General features: G+C 39.1%; 2 protein-coding genes across 4 annotated transcripts in view; both read right to left on the reverse strand.

Moving 5' to 3' along the window:
* The window catches only part of LOC107668876 (M-phase phosphoprotein 8-like), a 40,666-nt gene extending 27,778 nt beyond the window's left edge, over positions 1 to 12,888 (reverse strand). For all 3 annotated transcript variants that reach the window (XM_016460911.1, XM_016460908.1, XM_016460907.1), the window contains exon 1: positions 12,708 to 12,888. In XM_016460911.1, the coding sequence (XP_016316397.1) occupies positions 12,708 to 12,806 (99 nt within the window). In that variant the 5' untranslated portion in view covers positions 12,807 to 12,888. The remainder of the gene's footprint in view (positions 1 to 12,707) is intronic.
* Positions 2,024 to 3,523, reverse strand: LOC107668877 (uncharacterized). The gene is made up of 2 exons (XM_016460912.1): positions 3,457 to 3,523; positions 2,024 to 3,134 (listed from the first exon to the last, which is right to left on the reverse strand). The coding sequence occupies exon 2, from the start codon at positions 3,023 to 3,025 to the stop codon at positions 2,312 to 2,314; it is 714 nt and encodes a 237-aa protein (XP_016316398.1). The 5' UTR covers positions 3,026 to 3,134; positions 3,457 to 3,523; the 3' UTR covers positions 2,024 to 2,311.
* Positions 12,889 to 14,490: the final 1,602 nt, after the last annotated feature.

Here is a 14,490-nt window from a genome sequence, read left to right on the forward strand (position 1 = left end):
TCCCTGTCACTGACCCAAACCCAGGCCAACAGCACACAGCCTAGATCTCCTGACTCCCCTGATGTGCCACCACCCTGCACACCTGAAATACCTTTGCGTCGCACTCTGGCTCCAAAGAGAAAGTCTGAGCCAGATATCTCAGAATATCAGCGCTGTGTCCTGAAGGCAATTAATAATAAGCCAGACGATGACGAGCATTTTCTCTTAAGTTTATCTGGGGCTTTGAGACGCCTTCCTCCACGCCGTCGTTCAGAGGTTAAAATAAAATTCCAACAGATTTTACATGAGGCAGAATTTACCTCTGACAATTAGTAAAACACTCACATACGTACATACACACAAACAGACACACACACAGACACACAGGAATACTTATATACAGCTGTAATTGCTTCAATTTTTATATTTATTTTTATGACACTGTTTTATTTATGAATCTGTACATGGAAATTGATGATTAAAAAATATATTTTAAATTAATCTACTTTCCCAGTCATTTATTTTACTTTAAATTTTGGTCAGTGTTTTATTTTTGTTGCAATGTATAGCTTGCTGGTGAAAGCAAAAATGGAAATATGCTCATTTTCTAAGGTTTTGGGTGGCTCTTAAAAGAGCCTTTCTTGATACTACTGGTGGTGGTCCTGATGTTGATGTTACTGATGGTAGTGGTCCTGATATTCATGCTAAAGGTTGTCTTGATGGTAGTGGGAGTCATTACAAGGCATTAGAGGACAGAATGCTGCCATGCAACTTCACCTGCAGGAGAAGAGAAGTAGGTGGTGTACCTCTGTCTAATTTCTAGTGCTTCCCTAGAGGCGTTGTTGCTGCCTACTCGCTGGATGGGCTGCATAGCAAGCTGCTGCTCTAATGGCAGGGGGACACAACTTCCTTCCTCTTCACCAGCATCCTCAAAGCGAAGGAAATTGTGAAGGATGCAAGTGGCCTTCACCACTGCATCAGCACCTTTTGGGGAAAGGCGGTAATTGAACACATGCTTCTCCCTGTCAAGGTGTTTTCCTGGATAGGGTCGGAGAAGGTTCTTCTTCAGAGGAAAAGCCTCATCACCCACAAATACATGTGGCACAGGTTGGAGGTCTTCTGCTCCTGGTAAAGGTGCATCCTCTGGCAGGTCAAGGGTCCCCTGGTGGAGGGCCTTACCAAAGTCAGAGGCACAGAGGGTCCCACCATCACTGCTTTTCCCATATGCCCCCACATCCACCATCCGGAAAAGGTACCTGGCATCAACTACTGCTAGGAGGACGATGGAGAAGCTCCCTTTGTAATTGTAATACATGGACCCTGTTGATGATGGGGCCTGTATTGCAACATGCTTCCCATCAATTGCTCCCAGGCAGTTGGGGAAGTTCCATAGCCTATGGAAGTCTTCAGCGATCTTCTTCCAGTGGTGTTGTTCAGGGAAAGGCATGTATTCCTGGACCATGCCAGACCATATTGCCTCACACACATCTTTTACAATTCTTGCCACTGTGCAGTAACCCACCCTGTAGCTGAAAGCTATTGATCGGAATGAGTCTCCTGTTGATAGATACCTGAAATAAAATAAAAAAGTTACAGGAAGAGCTTATCACTGCATCTAAACCAACAACATGCCTGTTAGATCCTGTACCCACTAAATTACTGAAATTACTGATACCTGTAGCAGAAGAACCGCTTCTCAATATTATTAACTCGTCGTTGTCTTTAGGTCACATTTAAGTTTATCTGGGGCTTTGAGACGCCTTCCTCCACGCCGTTGTTCAGAGGTTAAAATAAAATTCCAACAGATTTTACATGAGGCAGAATTTACCTCTGACAATTAGTAAAACACTCGCATACGTACATACACACAGACAGACAGACAAACACAGAAATACTTATATACAGCTGTAATTGCTTCAATTTTTATATTTATTTTTATGACACTGTTTTATTTATGAATCTGTACATGGAAATTGATGATTAAAAAATATATTTTAAATTAATCTACTTTCCCAGTCATTTATTTTACTTTAAATTTTGGTCAGTGTTTTATTTTTGTTGCAATGTATAGCTTGCTGGTGAAAGCAAAAATGGAAATATGCTCATTTTCTAAGGTTTTGGGTGGCTCTTAAAAGAGCCTTTCTTGATACTACTGGTGGTGGTCCTGATGTTGATGTTACTGATGGTAGTGGTCCTGATATTCATGCTAAAGGTTGTCTTGATGGTAGTGGGAGTCATTACAAGGCATTAGATGACAGAATGCTGCCATGCAACTTCACCTGCAGGAGAAGAGAAGTAGGTGGTGTACCTCTGTCTAATTTCTAGTGCTTCCCTAGAGGCGTTGTTGCTGCCTACTCGCTGGATGGGCTGCATAGCAAGCTGCTGCTCTAATGGCAGGGGGGGGACAACTTCCTTCCTCTTCACCAGCATCCTCAAAGCGAAGGAAATTGTGAAGGATGCAAGTGGCCTTCACCACTGCATCAGCAACTTTTGGTGAAACACCAAGCACTCTGTGGTAGAGTCTCCATTGAGCAGCAAGGATCCCAAATGTGCACTCTACCATCCTCCTTGCACGGGAAAGACGGTAATTGAACACACGCTTCTCCCTGTCAAGGTGTTTTCCTGGATAGGGTCGGAGAAGGTTCTTCTTCAGAGGAAAAGCCTCATCACCCACAAATACATGTGGCACAGGTTGGAGGTCTTCTGCTCCTGGTAAAGGTGCATCCTCTGGCAGGTCAAGGGTCCCCTGGTGGAGGGCCTTACCAAAGTCAGAGGCACAGAGGGTCCCACCATCACTGCTTTTCCCATATGCCCCCACATCCACCATCCGGAAAAGGTACCTGGCATCAACTACTGCTAGGAGGACGATGGAGAAGCTCCCTTTGTAATTGTAATACATGGACCCTGTTGATGATGGGGCCTGTATTGCAACATGCTTCCCATCAATTGCTCCCAGGCAGTTGGGGAAGTTCCATAGCCTATGGAAGTCTTCAGCGATCCTCTTCCAGTGGTGTTGTTCAGGGAAAGGCATGTATTCCTGGACCATGCCAGACCATATTGCCTCACACACATCTTTTACAATTCTTGCCACTGTGCAGTAACCCACCCTGTAACTGAAAGCTATTGATCGGAATGAGTCTCCTGTTGATAGATACCTCAAATAAAATAAAAAAGTTGCAATGGGTCATACATTTTATGTGTGCGTGTATATATATATATACACATATACACACACACACACATGCTTTAATTATATTAAATGATTCATGTGTTCATATACGTAAAATATAGCTTTGAAATATAAAATACATTGTATTACTGAATCATAAAATACCTAGAAACTTAATAATTATGCTACACTCTACGAGACAAATATATTACTTTTACTTCACTGATAAAACACCTTGGCATTTTCAGATTAATGAGAAAAATATCAATGTAAGCATAATAACTCTTTCACCTATACACACAGGTTACCTCAGACAAATGGAGAGACGTTCTTCCGAGCTGATGGCTTCCCGGTAATTTGTGTCTCGCCTTGTAATAGAAGGTCCAATTTTCTGAAGCAACACTTCAAATTGTGCCCTGCTCATCCGAAAGTACTCCTTGAACCGGCTTCCGTCCAACTTCAGTTCTTCGACCAAACGATGATACTCACCGAGCTGTTTTCGCGCACCCAAAAATCTCATGAACCCACACAGACCGGCGGGTCCGTCCTTTCTTTCTACGTGGTTCAACCACCCCTCCATCCAAAGCAAGGACCAGAGCAAGTACTCTACATTGTGTCAACATTTTAGTCAGAAACAAATTATCTACCAAATCAGATACAAGTAACAGTTTAGCGGATATTCCGTATCATAGCAACCAAAGCGTCTCAACTGAAAAAACGCTGCGCCACAAAAAGCGCTCTCAAGCGCTCGCAGCTGGCTAATTAAAAACGCTTTGGTGGACACGGCCTTTAATGCGGCAGGCGCGATCGCTTTAGCGCCTCAGTTCAAGCGGCAAGTGAACCCGTTTAATCTTTCTCTTTACTACTATAGTACATAATGAACATGAATTAACATCAAAAGATAAGCTATTTTATCCGCTTGTTAAGTCTGACGTCACGCGTCACCGCTTCCGTGTCCAAACGCTCTATCTGATACCACGAGAAAACAACAACAGGTGCTAATATACACTCACAATGTGATATAATACTACCAAAAAAAATATAATCCTAACCTTTAACTCCATACCGAAATCCCAGATAGCCAGACAATGAAAATATAAATATAAAAAATATTTGTGTTTGGGACGCTGTGAGCATGGAGACTGTAGTGTACACTGTAAGTTTGATGTTATGTCAAGGAGACTGGTTTCACTCACAGTGTGGATGGATTGTTTTTTTGTCTATGGAAGAGAATTTTAAAATACATTAAATCTGATGCACGAAAATTGTTAAAATAAATATAAAACTAAAACTAAATACAAATCTAAAATAATAACAACAACAATAATAATGATCTACATCCGAAAACTTAGGCAGCTGACTTGCTGCCTCGCTGCCGTATGATGCAATGACTTTGCAAGCAGCGTTTCTGCACGAAGGCACTTCATGAAACTGATTTCAGACAGGCTTCTGAGGCAGCGTAACGGTTTAATGATCTACAACAAAATAGAATGAGTTTTGGTGATAACTAAATGAATATTTAATTACTATAAAACTGATTTCTTGCTAGAAATAAAATCAAAAGTGCAAAAAGTTAGTCAGAAATATACATTTACACACAAACTGACCACCAAACGCAACTTTGAGATGCCATCTTTATTTTTTAGCTCAACCGTCACGGAATGGAACGCACAGGATTGTGGGATATCAAAGGCAGTGAAGGATACATCTTTGCTGCCTTCAAAATTCGATCAGAAGAAGGTACCTACGGAGACAGGAGGTAAAGCAGAATTTGGATTCGGACGTGCCTTGATGCCTTCCTGCCTTGGAATGCATTTCAGAGTTTTCGGATGCAGCCAATGATGATGACAAACATAAAACTACTAAAACTAAAATGAAAATTGATATACAAATAAAGGCTAATTTAAAAATATTGATAAGTACTGTAATAGTAATTAAATAATACAAAAGTAACACTGACTAGTACTTCAAAAACACAGATTGAGGAGAAGATACAGCATGACAGACATTTTATCTTGTAATTTAACTTTTTGTTTTTATGATATAAAAATTAGAGATGCACTGATTGCAATTTCCTTGGCCAATTCCGATTTCTGATTTTATTGTAAGTGTGACCTGCCGATACCGATTTTTGGCGATTCTGATTTTCTTTCTAAAAGAGGTGCCATAAATGCATTTATACGGCAAACTTTTGAATGCATAAAGAATTTTATAAGATTAATGTTTTAAATATTTTTAAACATACAAATAAGAAATGTTGGGAAAGATGCAATGATAGTTTTAAATATGAAACCAAACCAGTAGAGATTCATTCAATTTAAGAGCGAATCTGCTGCGTGGTTAGGAGGTTAGATAGCGTTACGTACATGAACCAGCGGGACATAAGCTAAAATACACTTGCTGCACGTCGCATAAAACGTTAAAAAATGTCAATATGTGGGAGTAAGATAAGAGCAGACATATAGATAAATCTGACGACGCAAGAGAGAGCTCAATTTGGTCCGGTTTTCAGAGCGCAGACACTGAAGCATACACACGGAAAGTATTGTCCGAGTCACTGATGTTAAGCAAAAGAAACAGAAAATCACTCACTGCTCTTGACTGAAACACTTTATTAGCCCTAAAGATTAATCTAAATTTATTTATAGAAATAAATGTCTGCTTGAAAGAATGAAGAATATGGTAAACAAGTTGCTATAAAGAATGCATAATTAGCCTGTATAACCATTGGTATTTCATTAAAACGAAGACCATGTTCTTGTTCTTTATGAGAAGTGGTTTTCAAATCGCGGTATACCTTGAAACTGTTAATCGGCCCATACCTAGTTCAAACGGATGATTCATTCAGAAATGAGGCAAGTGACTACTGTCTTTATGAATGGGTTACTGAATCACTGACTCACTTGATTCGTTCAAAAACGTGGATTCATTCAGCAACGAAACACCGCTGTGTTGCTCGGAGACACAAAACAGTTCTTCTATGGCTTTGATTGGAACTATTTTCATCAGCGAAATTGAGCAAAAACAGCCAATAGTGTGTCTAAACTGTAAGTCACTTAATTTTAACTTGTTTATTGAACTACTATTGTATAAAATCACATTGCAATCGTGTTGAAACATTTTGTTCATGCAATGTTGCATACCTAAATCATATATTATAACATTGTTTTGTTTTTTTTACTATCACAGTATGTATATATGTATCTATGTATATAGTGCTGTTGCGCTCATTTGTTTTGTTTTCTGCAAGAGTCTCTCTCACACACTCACTCAGGCTGCACAAGACTCATCTGGCATGACACAAATACATTATCAATCCCGGCTCAGAACCGGAAGACTGACCGGCCGGTCACCGGTCCGGGCCGATCATGCGGAAAACCGGCTAAATCCGGTCCCTGGCCAGTCGATAGGTGCATCTCTAATAAAAATACTACTAAGGCTGTAGTGTCAGACGTCTACCTCACATTATCACTAGTGTCCTGCACTACATGAGAGAACGACGAGAAGGGTGATGTTTATAGGAGGCATTAAGGCAGTAATTAATGCTTAGCAGACACATCCTTAAGCACCACAGGTTAGTTTCAAAGGGAAGTTCATTATCTGCTGCGTTGCTAAGTAACAAACACAGCTGATTCCCTGCTCCTCTTATTTCCTGTGACTCTATCTGGAGGATTAATAATAGCTGAAGATCAAAGTCAAATAATATGTTTTAATTCCATTGGACAGAGTGGATGGGATCTCTTTCCTCTTTTACATCTACCGGTTTCACGACATTGGCAAGCAACTCAGCGTACTTTAACAGCAACAGTGAGAAACGGTTAATCACTGTATTTATGTAAACAAGCGAGTTAAAGACGTGTGTGTGCCAAAGCGCAGTAGTCTAGTAAGCACAGGCTGTCAGTTGATCTGAGAGTGGTTGTTACTGGCTCACAGCCATCACTGACTGTCTCGCGTTGCAGTCAGTATGAATGGACACCACTTGGATAAAGTCGTGACGGACGCCGAGACTGACACACAGACAGAAATATTTCTCATTCAAAAAGCTGTATATTATCACAGCTTTCTTGCAGGGTCACAAATGAACAAGGTCTCAATACAAAAATACCACTGGAAATGACTAAAATGTATCAGATATTCAAAATGTGAGGGCAAACAAATGACAAATTTTTCTATGTAATCAAATATTAAATATCTAATTATGGGTTTAATGCCAAAGACAACATAACATAGTGACCTTCAGCAGTCACAGAAATTGGTATTTGCTTTCTCGGGGTTGATTGTTGTTAAACATACACCAACTGTTCAAAAGGCGTCTGTAAGATTTTTTTTCTCTTATGCTCAACAAAGCTGCATTGATCAAAAATACAAATATTATTACAATTAAAGGGGTCATATGATGCGATTTAAATTTTTCCTTTTTCTTTGGAGTGTTACAAGCTCTTGGTGCATAAAGAAGATCTGTAAAGTTGCAAAGACTAAAGTCTCAAATCCAAAGAGATATTCTTTATAAAAGTTAAGAGTCAGCCACACCTACCTAAAACGGCTCGTTCTAACACGCCCCCACATACCTACGTCGCTCTGTGGGAAGATTTGCATAACGCCGCCCAAATGTTCACGCAAAGAAAGAAGGCGTAACTTTTATTCTCGCTGTAGTATTGTTGCCGCTGCCGCCATGTCCTGAAGACGCTGTGTGCTTCGTTGTGAAAGCGAAACTACTTTGTTTGGTCTTCCAAAAGAGGACGATATCCGCTTCGTCATGCCTAGAGCTGATCTGTGCTGGTCGCTGAGGGAATACATCAACTTAGTGCTGTGGATCACCGGATCGGCTTTCACCGTGGACGAAGCCCGGGGTCGTCACATGTGCTTGCCGCTCCTTCGTCGGATCCGCCAGCCGCGCCGTTCTCGACCCCGCCGCCTCTACTCTCTCTCACCCGGCCTCAGCTCACTCTAGCCCGGCCTCAGCTCACGCTAAGCCGGGGCTTCCGCTAGGCCGCTGTGTTTTTGTTGTGAAAGCGACACTACTTGGTTTGGTCTTCCAAAAGAGGACACGACTACAAATCAGTACCATTAGATTGTAAAATTTTTTCAGTAATCGGTATGTCTAATCTTTTCTGTACCCTTGCACCCTGACAGCCAGACATGGTTAGCTTTCACAGTTGACTATGAACAATACCAGTGGACACGTTTGCCACAGGGATTTCAGAATTCTCCTACCTTATACCATCAGGCTGTCAGACGTGATTTGTGTGACCCAGAATGTCCAGTCAAACAGTCCACTATGATTCAATATGTCGATGATATTTTGATCGCCTCTACAGACCACGAGGTACATCAAACTGAATTGGCAGCATTGTTGGACTATTTGCAGAAAAGAGGACACAAATGCAGCTTTCACAAAGCTCAAATTGCTAAAAACCAAGTCACATTTCTGGGTCAAACAATTGGTGCAGGAAATAGATCTATTACACAGGATGTGAAGATTCTGTTTTGTATGAAACCCCGCCCATAGAGGTACAATTAGGCCCGAAAACTCTGACTACAAAATTGCTATGTGCTCCATTAAATACAGGTGCAATTCTAGGCATGGATCTACTGAGACAAGTACATCTAACTTTAGACATGTCCTCAGAATCTGCTAGCATAAAAATTTCCTCAGCACAAGTTTCTACCAATAATGCAACCACTCCTGAGTATGCTTTCTTACAAAATCATCCAATTTGGGCTAAAGACAAGGATGATTGCGGGTTTTTGACAGGCGTAGAACCAGTCAAATTGACAGGAACTCCACCTCCTGTTACCAAACAATATCCGATCAATAAGGAAGCTATACAGGGAATCAAACCTATTGTAGAAAAATTGCTGAAGCAAGGAGTGCTAGTTAAAACCAACAGTCCCTGTAACTCACCCATATGGCCCATCAAGAAATCCAATGGGACATGGAGACTCACCATAGACTACAGAGTAGCCAATAAACATATTGATAAAATCACCCCCCTAGTAGCAGATCCATCTACAATTTGTAATGGCTTACCATTAGATTGTAAAATTTTTTCAGTAATCGGTATGTCTAATCTTTTCTGTACCCTTGCACCCTGACAGCCAGACATGGTTAGCTTTCACAGTTGACTATGAACAATACCAGTGGACACGTTTGCCACAGGGATTTCAGAATTCTCCTACCTTATACCATCAGGCTGTCAGACGTGATTTGTGTGACCCAGAATGTCCAGTCAAACAGTCCACTATGATTCAATATGTCGATGATATTTTGATCGCCTCTACAGACCACGAGGTACATCAAACTGAATTGGCAGCATTGTTGGACTATTTGCAGAAAGAGGACACAAATGCAGCTTTCACAAAGCTCAAATTGCTAAAAACCAAGTCACATTTCTGGGTCAAACAATTGGTTCAGGAAATAGATCTATTACACAGGATTAGGAATTGCACAATCTGATAGGCCCTTTGTGCTTTATGTACATGAACACTTAGGCTTTATGACTGCATGTCTACTATTTGAATATATTCTAAAATGTCATTTATTCCTGTGATGGCAAAGCTGAATTTTCAGCAAACCATTACTCCAGTCTTCAGCATCTCATGATCCTTCAGAAATCATTATATGATTATGATATCATTATAACGTGCTGATCTGGTGTAAAGAAACATTTCTTATTATAATTAATATTGAAAACCGTTGTGCTGCTTAATATTTGTGAAAACCGTGATACATTCTCTACATTCTTTTTGATCTTACTGACCCCATACATTTGAATAGTATTGTATATTTAACATGTGTTTGTTGCTGTATGATATAAACTGATCGTGTTTGTTGCTGTATAATATAAACTGATCAACCAATCATTTAAAAAATTTGGGTAAAGTATAGACTTTATTGTGTTATGACATCTTGTGCACTGATCACAGGTAGTTTTGAATATAGTATCGATTTAATTTTATACACAAGTCATAATTGTTTCAGAGTAAGAATTTCATTTAAGTTCTGAAGTATGTGACAATAAAGGGACGCCCTTTGTTTTATACAGTTAGGAAAAATGCCCTCACAAGAAATAAAACAAATAATATTGGAATTTAATTGGAAAACAAATAAATTCTGACACTGATTTTTAGCACTATCATCTATAATAGACAACAAAATGCTGTGGTAAAAAAGGAGATATAAGAGGCAGCAGTGAGAAACCAGTGAAATGGGACAATAACAGTGAAAAAATAATAGTGGAAAAAGTGAAATATTGTTGCACACATAAGCTTAAAATATGACATTAGGCTCCATGTATCTAAATTACTTTAAAAAGCAATTTTACCCATGTCTAGACAGTATTATAAGACCCACTGAGGAAGATCCTCTCACATTCAAATACACCCAGTCACCTCACACATTACAGATACTGCAAATCAGTGACTGCAGTAGATCTGACTCTAGTTCAAAGGGCACTGAGCACTACAAAATTGGATTTTACATGCCTTGCGTGTTATCTGTCCTCCAAACACTGACCTCCTCAATACCTTTACCAAGGCTTATCAATCTCCACCAAGAGTTTCAGCTACAACGGAGTTGTCTGTAATTCTCTTCTATCACTATCCCTTGTCAGTTAAACTTTTTTTCTGCTCACTACACTTCATTATCGGTCTTCCTTTTCCTCTTTAAGTTATTTAATAACAAACCTCCCATTGTCACTAACACCTGTTCTTTGAGTATTAATGACGCACAGTTCCACAAACACACACACGCCCTTGTGATATTTCTGGATTAGGTACTGCTGAATGTAGCCTCACCAAAATAAACTAAAGCAGTCTGGCATTAAGTGATCAGTCATTCTTGCATTTAACACAGCTGAAAAAACCGCAATAAAACAGTCTCCTAGAATTTATTCAGTCAGCAGTTCACATCTTCTCAGGCAACCCAGGATCTCCAGACCTGAAGGTGACGAAAGTGGTCTGTAATGTGATATTCCCCTCGCTCTCTACATATCTTTATGAGAGCCCAAGAGGCCTTTGCATAAAGCACCTAGACAGGAACAGAGAAACACAGACTCCAAACAGATCCCAACCCCATTTCACATCTCCAATACACACTTCCACAGACCAAATCCATGTCTAAAACGGCTCCCTACAGTACAGCAACACTATTAAGTGCTGTAACTATATCTTAAAATAATCTAAACTAATGAAAATAAATATTCCATTCGAATGAAGATAAATGATTTAAAGCAAAATGCTGAATCACTGTTACGCATTCCCGTCAGTAGGACCATTAGTGGTGGAAATTTTGATTCTTTAAAGAGATTCGTTCATTTTCAGTTCGTTCACCAAAATGATTCGTTCAGATTCGTTCAGTGACCATTTCTTCATATTACATAAATACGCCAGCAGGTGGCGAAAAAGAGTGTCTTATCTGTTATGTCTTAAATCAACGAACGTATTCACTTATTACAAAAAACTGATTTGGCTTTATTAAAATGTGTGCATAATCTACTCATTAAATAAATAAAGTCTAAATAAATTGTTCAGATGACCAAAGCACAAGGTTTTCTTATTGCCTATTTAACATTTTAATTGTTTGGTCAGACATTTAAACATTCATAAATCGGGGATTAAATGTTGTTATGTTCTGTATGCTAAATATGAATATATAAACAAGTTTATTTGCACAGTACCTATACCTGTGCTTTGCATCCGCTTTCTGCTGATTGCTGATCGAGATTGACATGCTTAAAGGGGTCATATGATGCTGCTAAAAAGAACATTATTTTGTGTATTTGGTGTAATGAAATGTGTTTATGCGGTTTAAAGTTAAAAAAACACATTATTTTCCACACCAAAAAGATTCGTTCAAAAATAACGATTCGTTCACGAACGTAACAACACTAAGGACCATGCATGAAGGGCTAACAAGATAAACGCGATTAATCTGTCACGCATTACCTGTTCGAAAGAGATTTATTTGCATTTTTTTAAGTTTACACTTGTGAACTTGCATGTTGGGTGATCAGAAGCATGCGCATAAGATTTAGTCATCCATAAATCTCTCTGTTTTCTATTCATTTCTATCCAAAGAGAACTAATAATGTGCCATTCCAGATATAATAGCGTGTATATGGATGATGTAAACAAGGGTGCATATAAAACCTTGAATGACTGTCACTGCTGTTAACAGTGTTCAGCTCTATAAAACGTCACTGGTAGTGTTCGGCACGTGGATAGATTTAGTACGGGGTTTAAAGTGGACATTTATCTAGATTTTAAACCGATTTGATGTAAACAAGAGCCGCTGACACTGAATTTGACTCGCGCCTTTGCTCGCAGCTCAACCTGAGCTAACCGTCAGAAAGTTACAACGAGTGAATACAGGCTCTCTGCCCAGCGGGAAGTTGGTGTTTTAAGGCGAACATGCCGTAAAATCACCCTTTGGACTATTTCTTTGGCCTTATCCTATGAATTATACACGTGGGTTCAGTATTTATTACGGACAGTAATAGCGACATGCTACGTCGCTAGCAAGATGGCATCCGCAGCTCCGCCACAAACACACTCTCACCTCTTCCACTCGCGTGTCAATAATCCTCTCCACTTCATATACATCTTCTTCATCCTGTTCGCTGTCTCCAGGCTCCACTCTCTCGGCTCCGGAAGCCATTTATGATTTAACTAAGCAAAATATTGACGCTATGTGTTGTATAGATGCGTGCTAACAGCATGAAGGCCGCACGGCAGCCGAACTATTCTTCTTCTTCTTCTTTTTGTTCAATGGCCGTTCACTCCTTAGGAGTATTACCGCCACCTACTGTATAAGTATCTCCCCACGCCAACGACGCCATTCAACCCGGGTCTACCTCAAATCAGTTCTGCACACTGCCCAGCCGAACTATTGCACATACACACGGATGATACGGTCGGTGACAGTACTCGGTGTTGCCAGATCGCGCAAGAAAGACGCGCAATATGGCCTGGAAAAAAGCACCCCAAGGTCGCGTGTTGTAAGCGGACGTGGCAACATGGGGAGTACTACAACAGGAGGAGGATCCCTGTGTGTTCGTGTTGTGTGCGTAGACTAAAAAACGAAGGTTGTGTGTAAACGGTGACAGATGATATGACTGAGGTTATCTTATCCCACTGCTAAATATATCACAGGCGACAAAAAGACAACTAGAAAAATGAGGTGAAGTGACTTTCGCTAAAGTAGATCTTTTGACTTTTCAAGATGTTAAACATTTAAAATAAATATTTCATTTACATTATAAATTAAATCAAATATTTATTTTTAAAAAGCCTAATAACTTAAAATAATGTATTTGTTTATAAATAAAATAGCATTTTCGGTATCACTTTTTAGTACGGGTGAACAGTAGCCTACTTTTACAAATTCAACACGTTTGACTTTCATTGTTAAAATTTGTATAGGTTAATAATTAGTTTATGCATTATGAGCTAATTCATCTTATTCATTAAAAGATGCACATGGATCCACAGCACTTAAATACATGTTTATGCATAGATGAAATTGGCTTTTTTAAAATTTTTATTATTTTCTAAGTAGGCCTACTTATTTACAGCTAATTTTGAATTTATTGTTTATTTAATTTTATATGTAATGCTCATAATTTTTCAGATTTCGAATTTCAATGTCATTTATTTAGGGCTGCAACTAATGGTAGTCAATTACCATTTACCTCAAATAATTAGATACCCCCCCCCCACACACACACACACTTTTCTGTATTTTATATTTTACATACAGTAAACATTCTACTATGCAAGGACATTCCTGCTTTTATTTCCTTAGGTTTTTATAAAATGGTATCCATAAAATCTCAGAGACTAGAATGTGTTAAGTCTATTTTCATTTGTAGGTTATTGCTGGTTTGCATGTTGTTTCAAAATATAATCTTGTTTTTCATTAGAGATCTTCTGCCAAGGTCTGAAAAGTCACTAATGGATTGCTGTGCTTCATCATCATCATCATCATCATCAATTAATTATATGAACAACACCACTACCATCTCCTGTAAAAACACTTTAATTTACAAAAGTCCTGATTATTTTTTTCTTACAGTTTAAACTTTACAACAGCTTCACAATGCCATAAGAAGTCTTGCATAGACTGACATGACTTTATGCTGGCTATTGAAAAACAGCACCAAAACATCTACATGACACATAATGTAAAAAATCTCAGACTTATTGCACAAAGAAGGACAAACATGAATCACATCCACAGATCTTAAAGAGACTTTGTGCATGCACGGTTTTTGACATAAGAAGTTAAAAAAGGCTCATGTAAAAAAAAAAAAAAGATTTTGATGAAAGTTAGATAATGCAAC

The sequence above is a fragment of the Sinocyclocheilus anshuiensis genome, unplaced genomic scaffold, assembly GCF_001515605.1.
Source record: "Sinocyclocheilus anshuiensis isolate Anshui unplaced genomic scaffold, SAMN03320099.WGS_v1.1 scaffold136, whole genome shotgun sequence".
Lineage (NCBI taxonomy): Eukaryota > Metazoa > Chordata > Actinopteri > Cypriniformes > Cyprinidae > Sinocyclocheilus > Sinocyclocheilus anshuiensis.

Excerpts from the sequence above, each read along its gene's own strand:
- LOC107668877 (XM_016460912.1), bottom strand. The coding sequence starts at position 3,025 with ATGGTCCAGGAATACATGCCTTTCCCTGAACAACACCACTGGAAGAGG.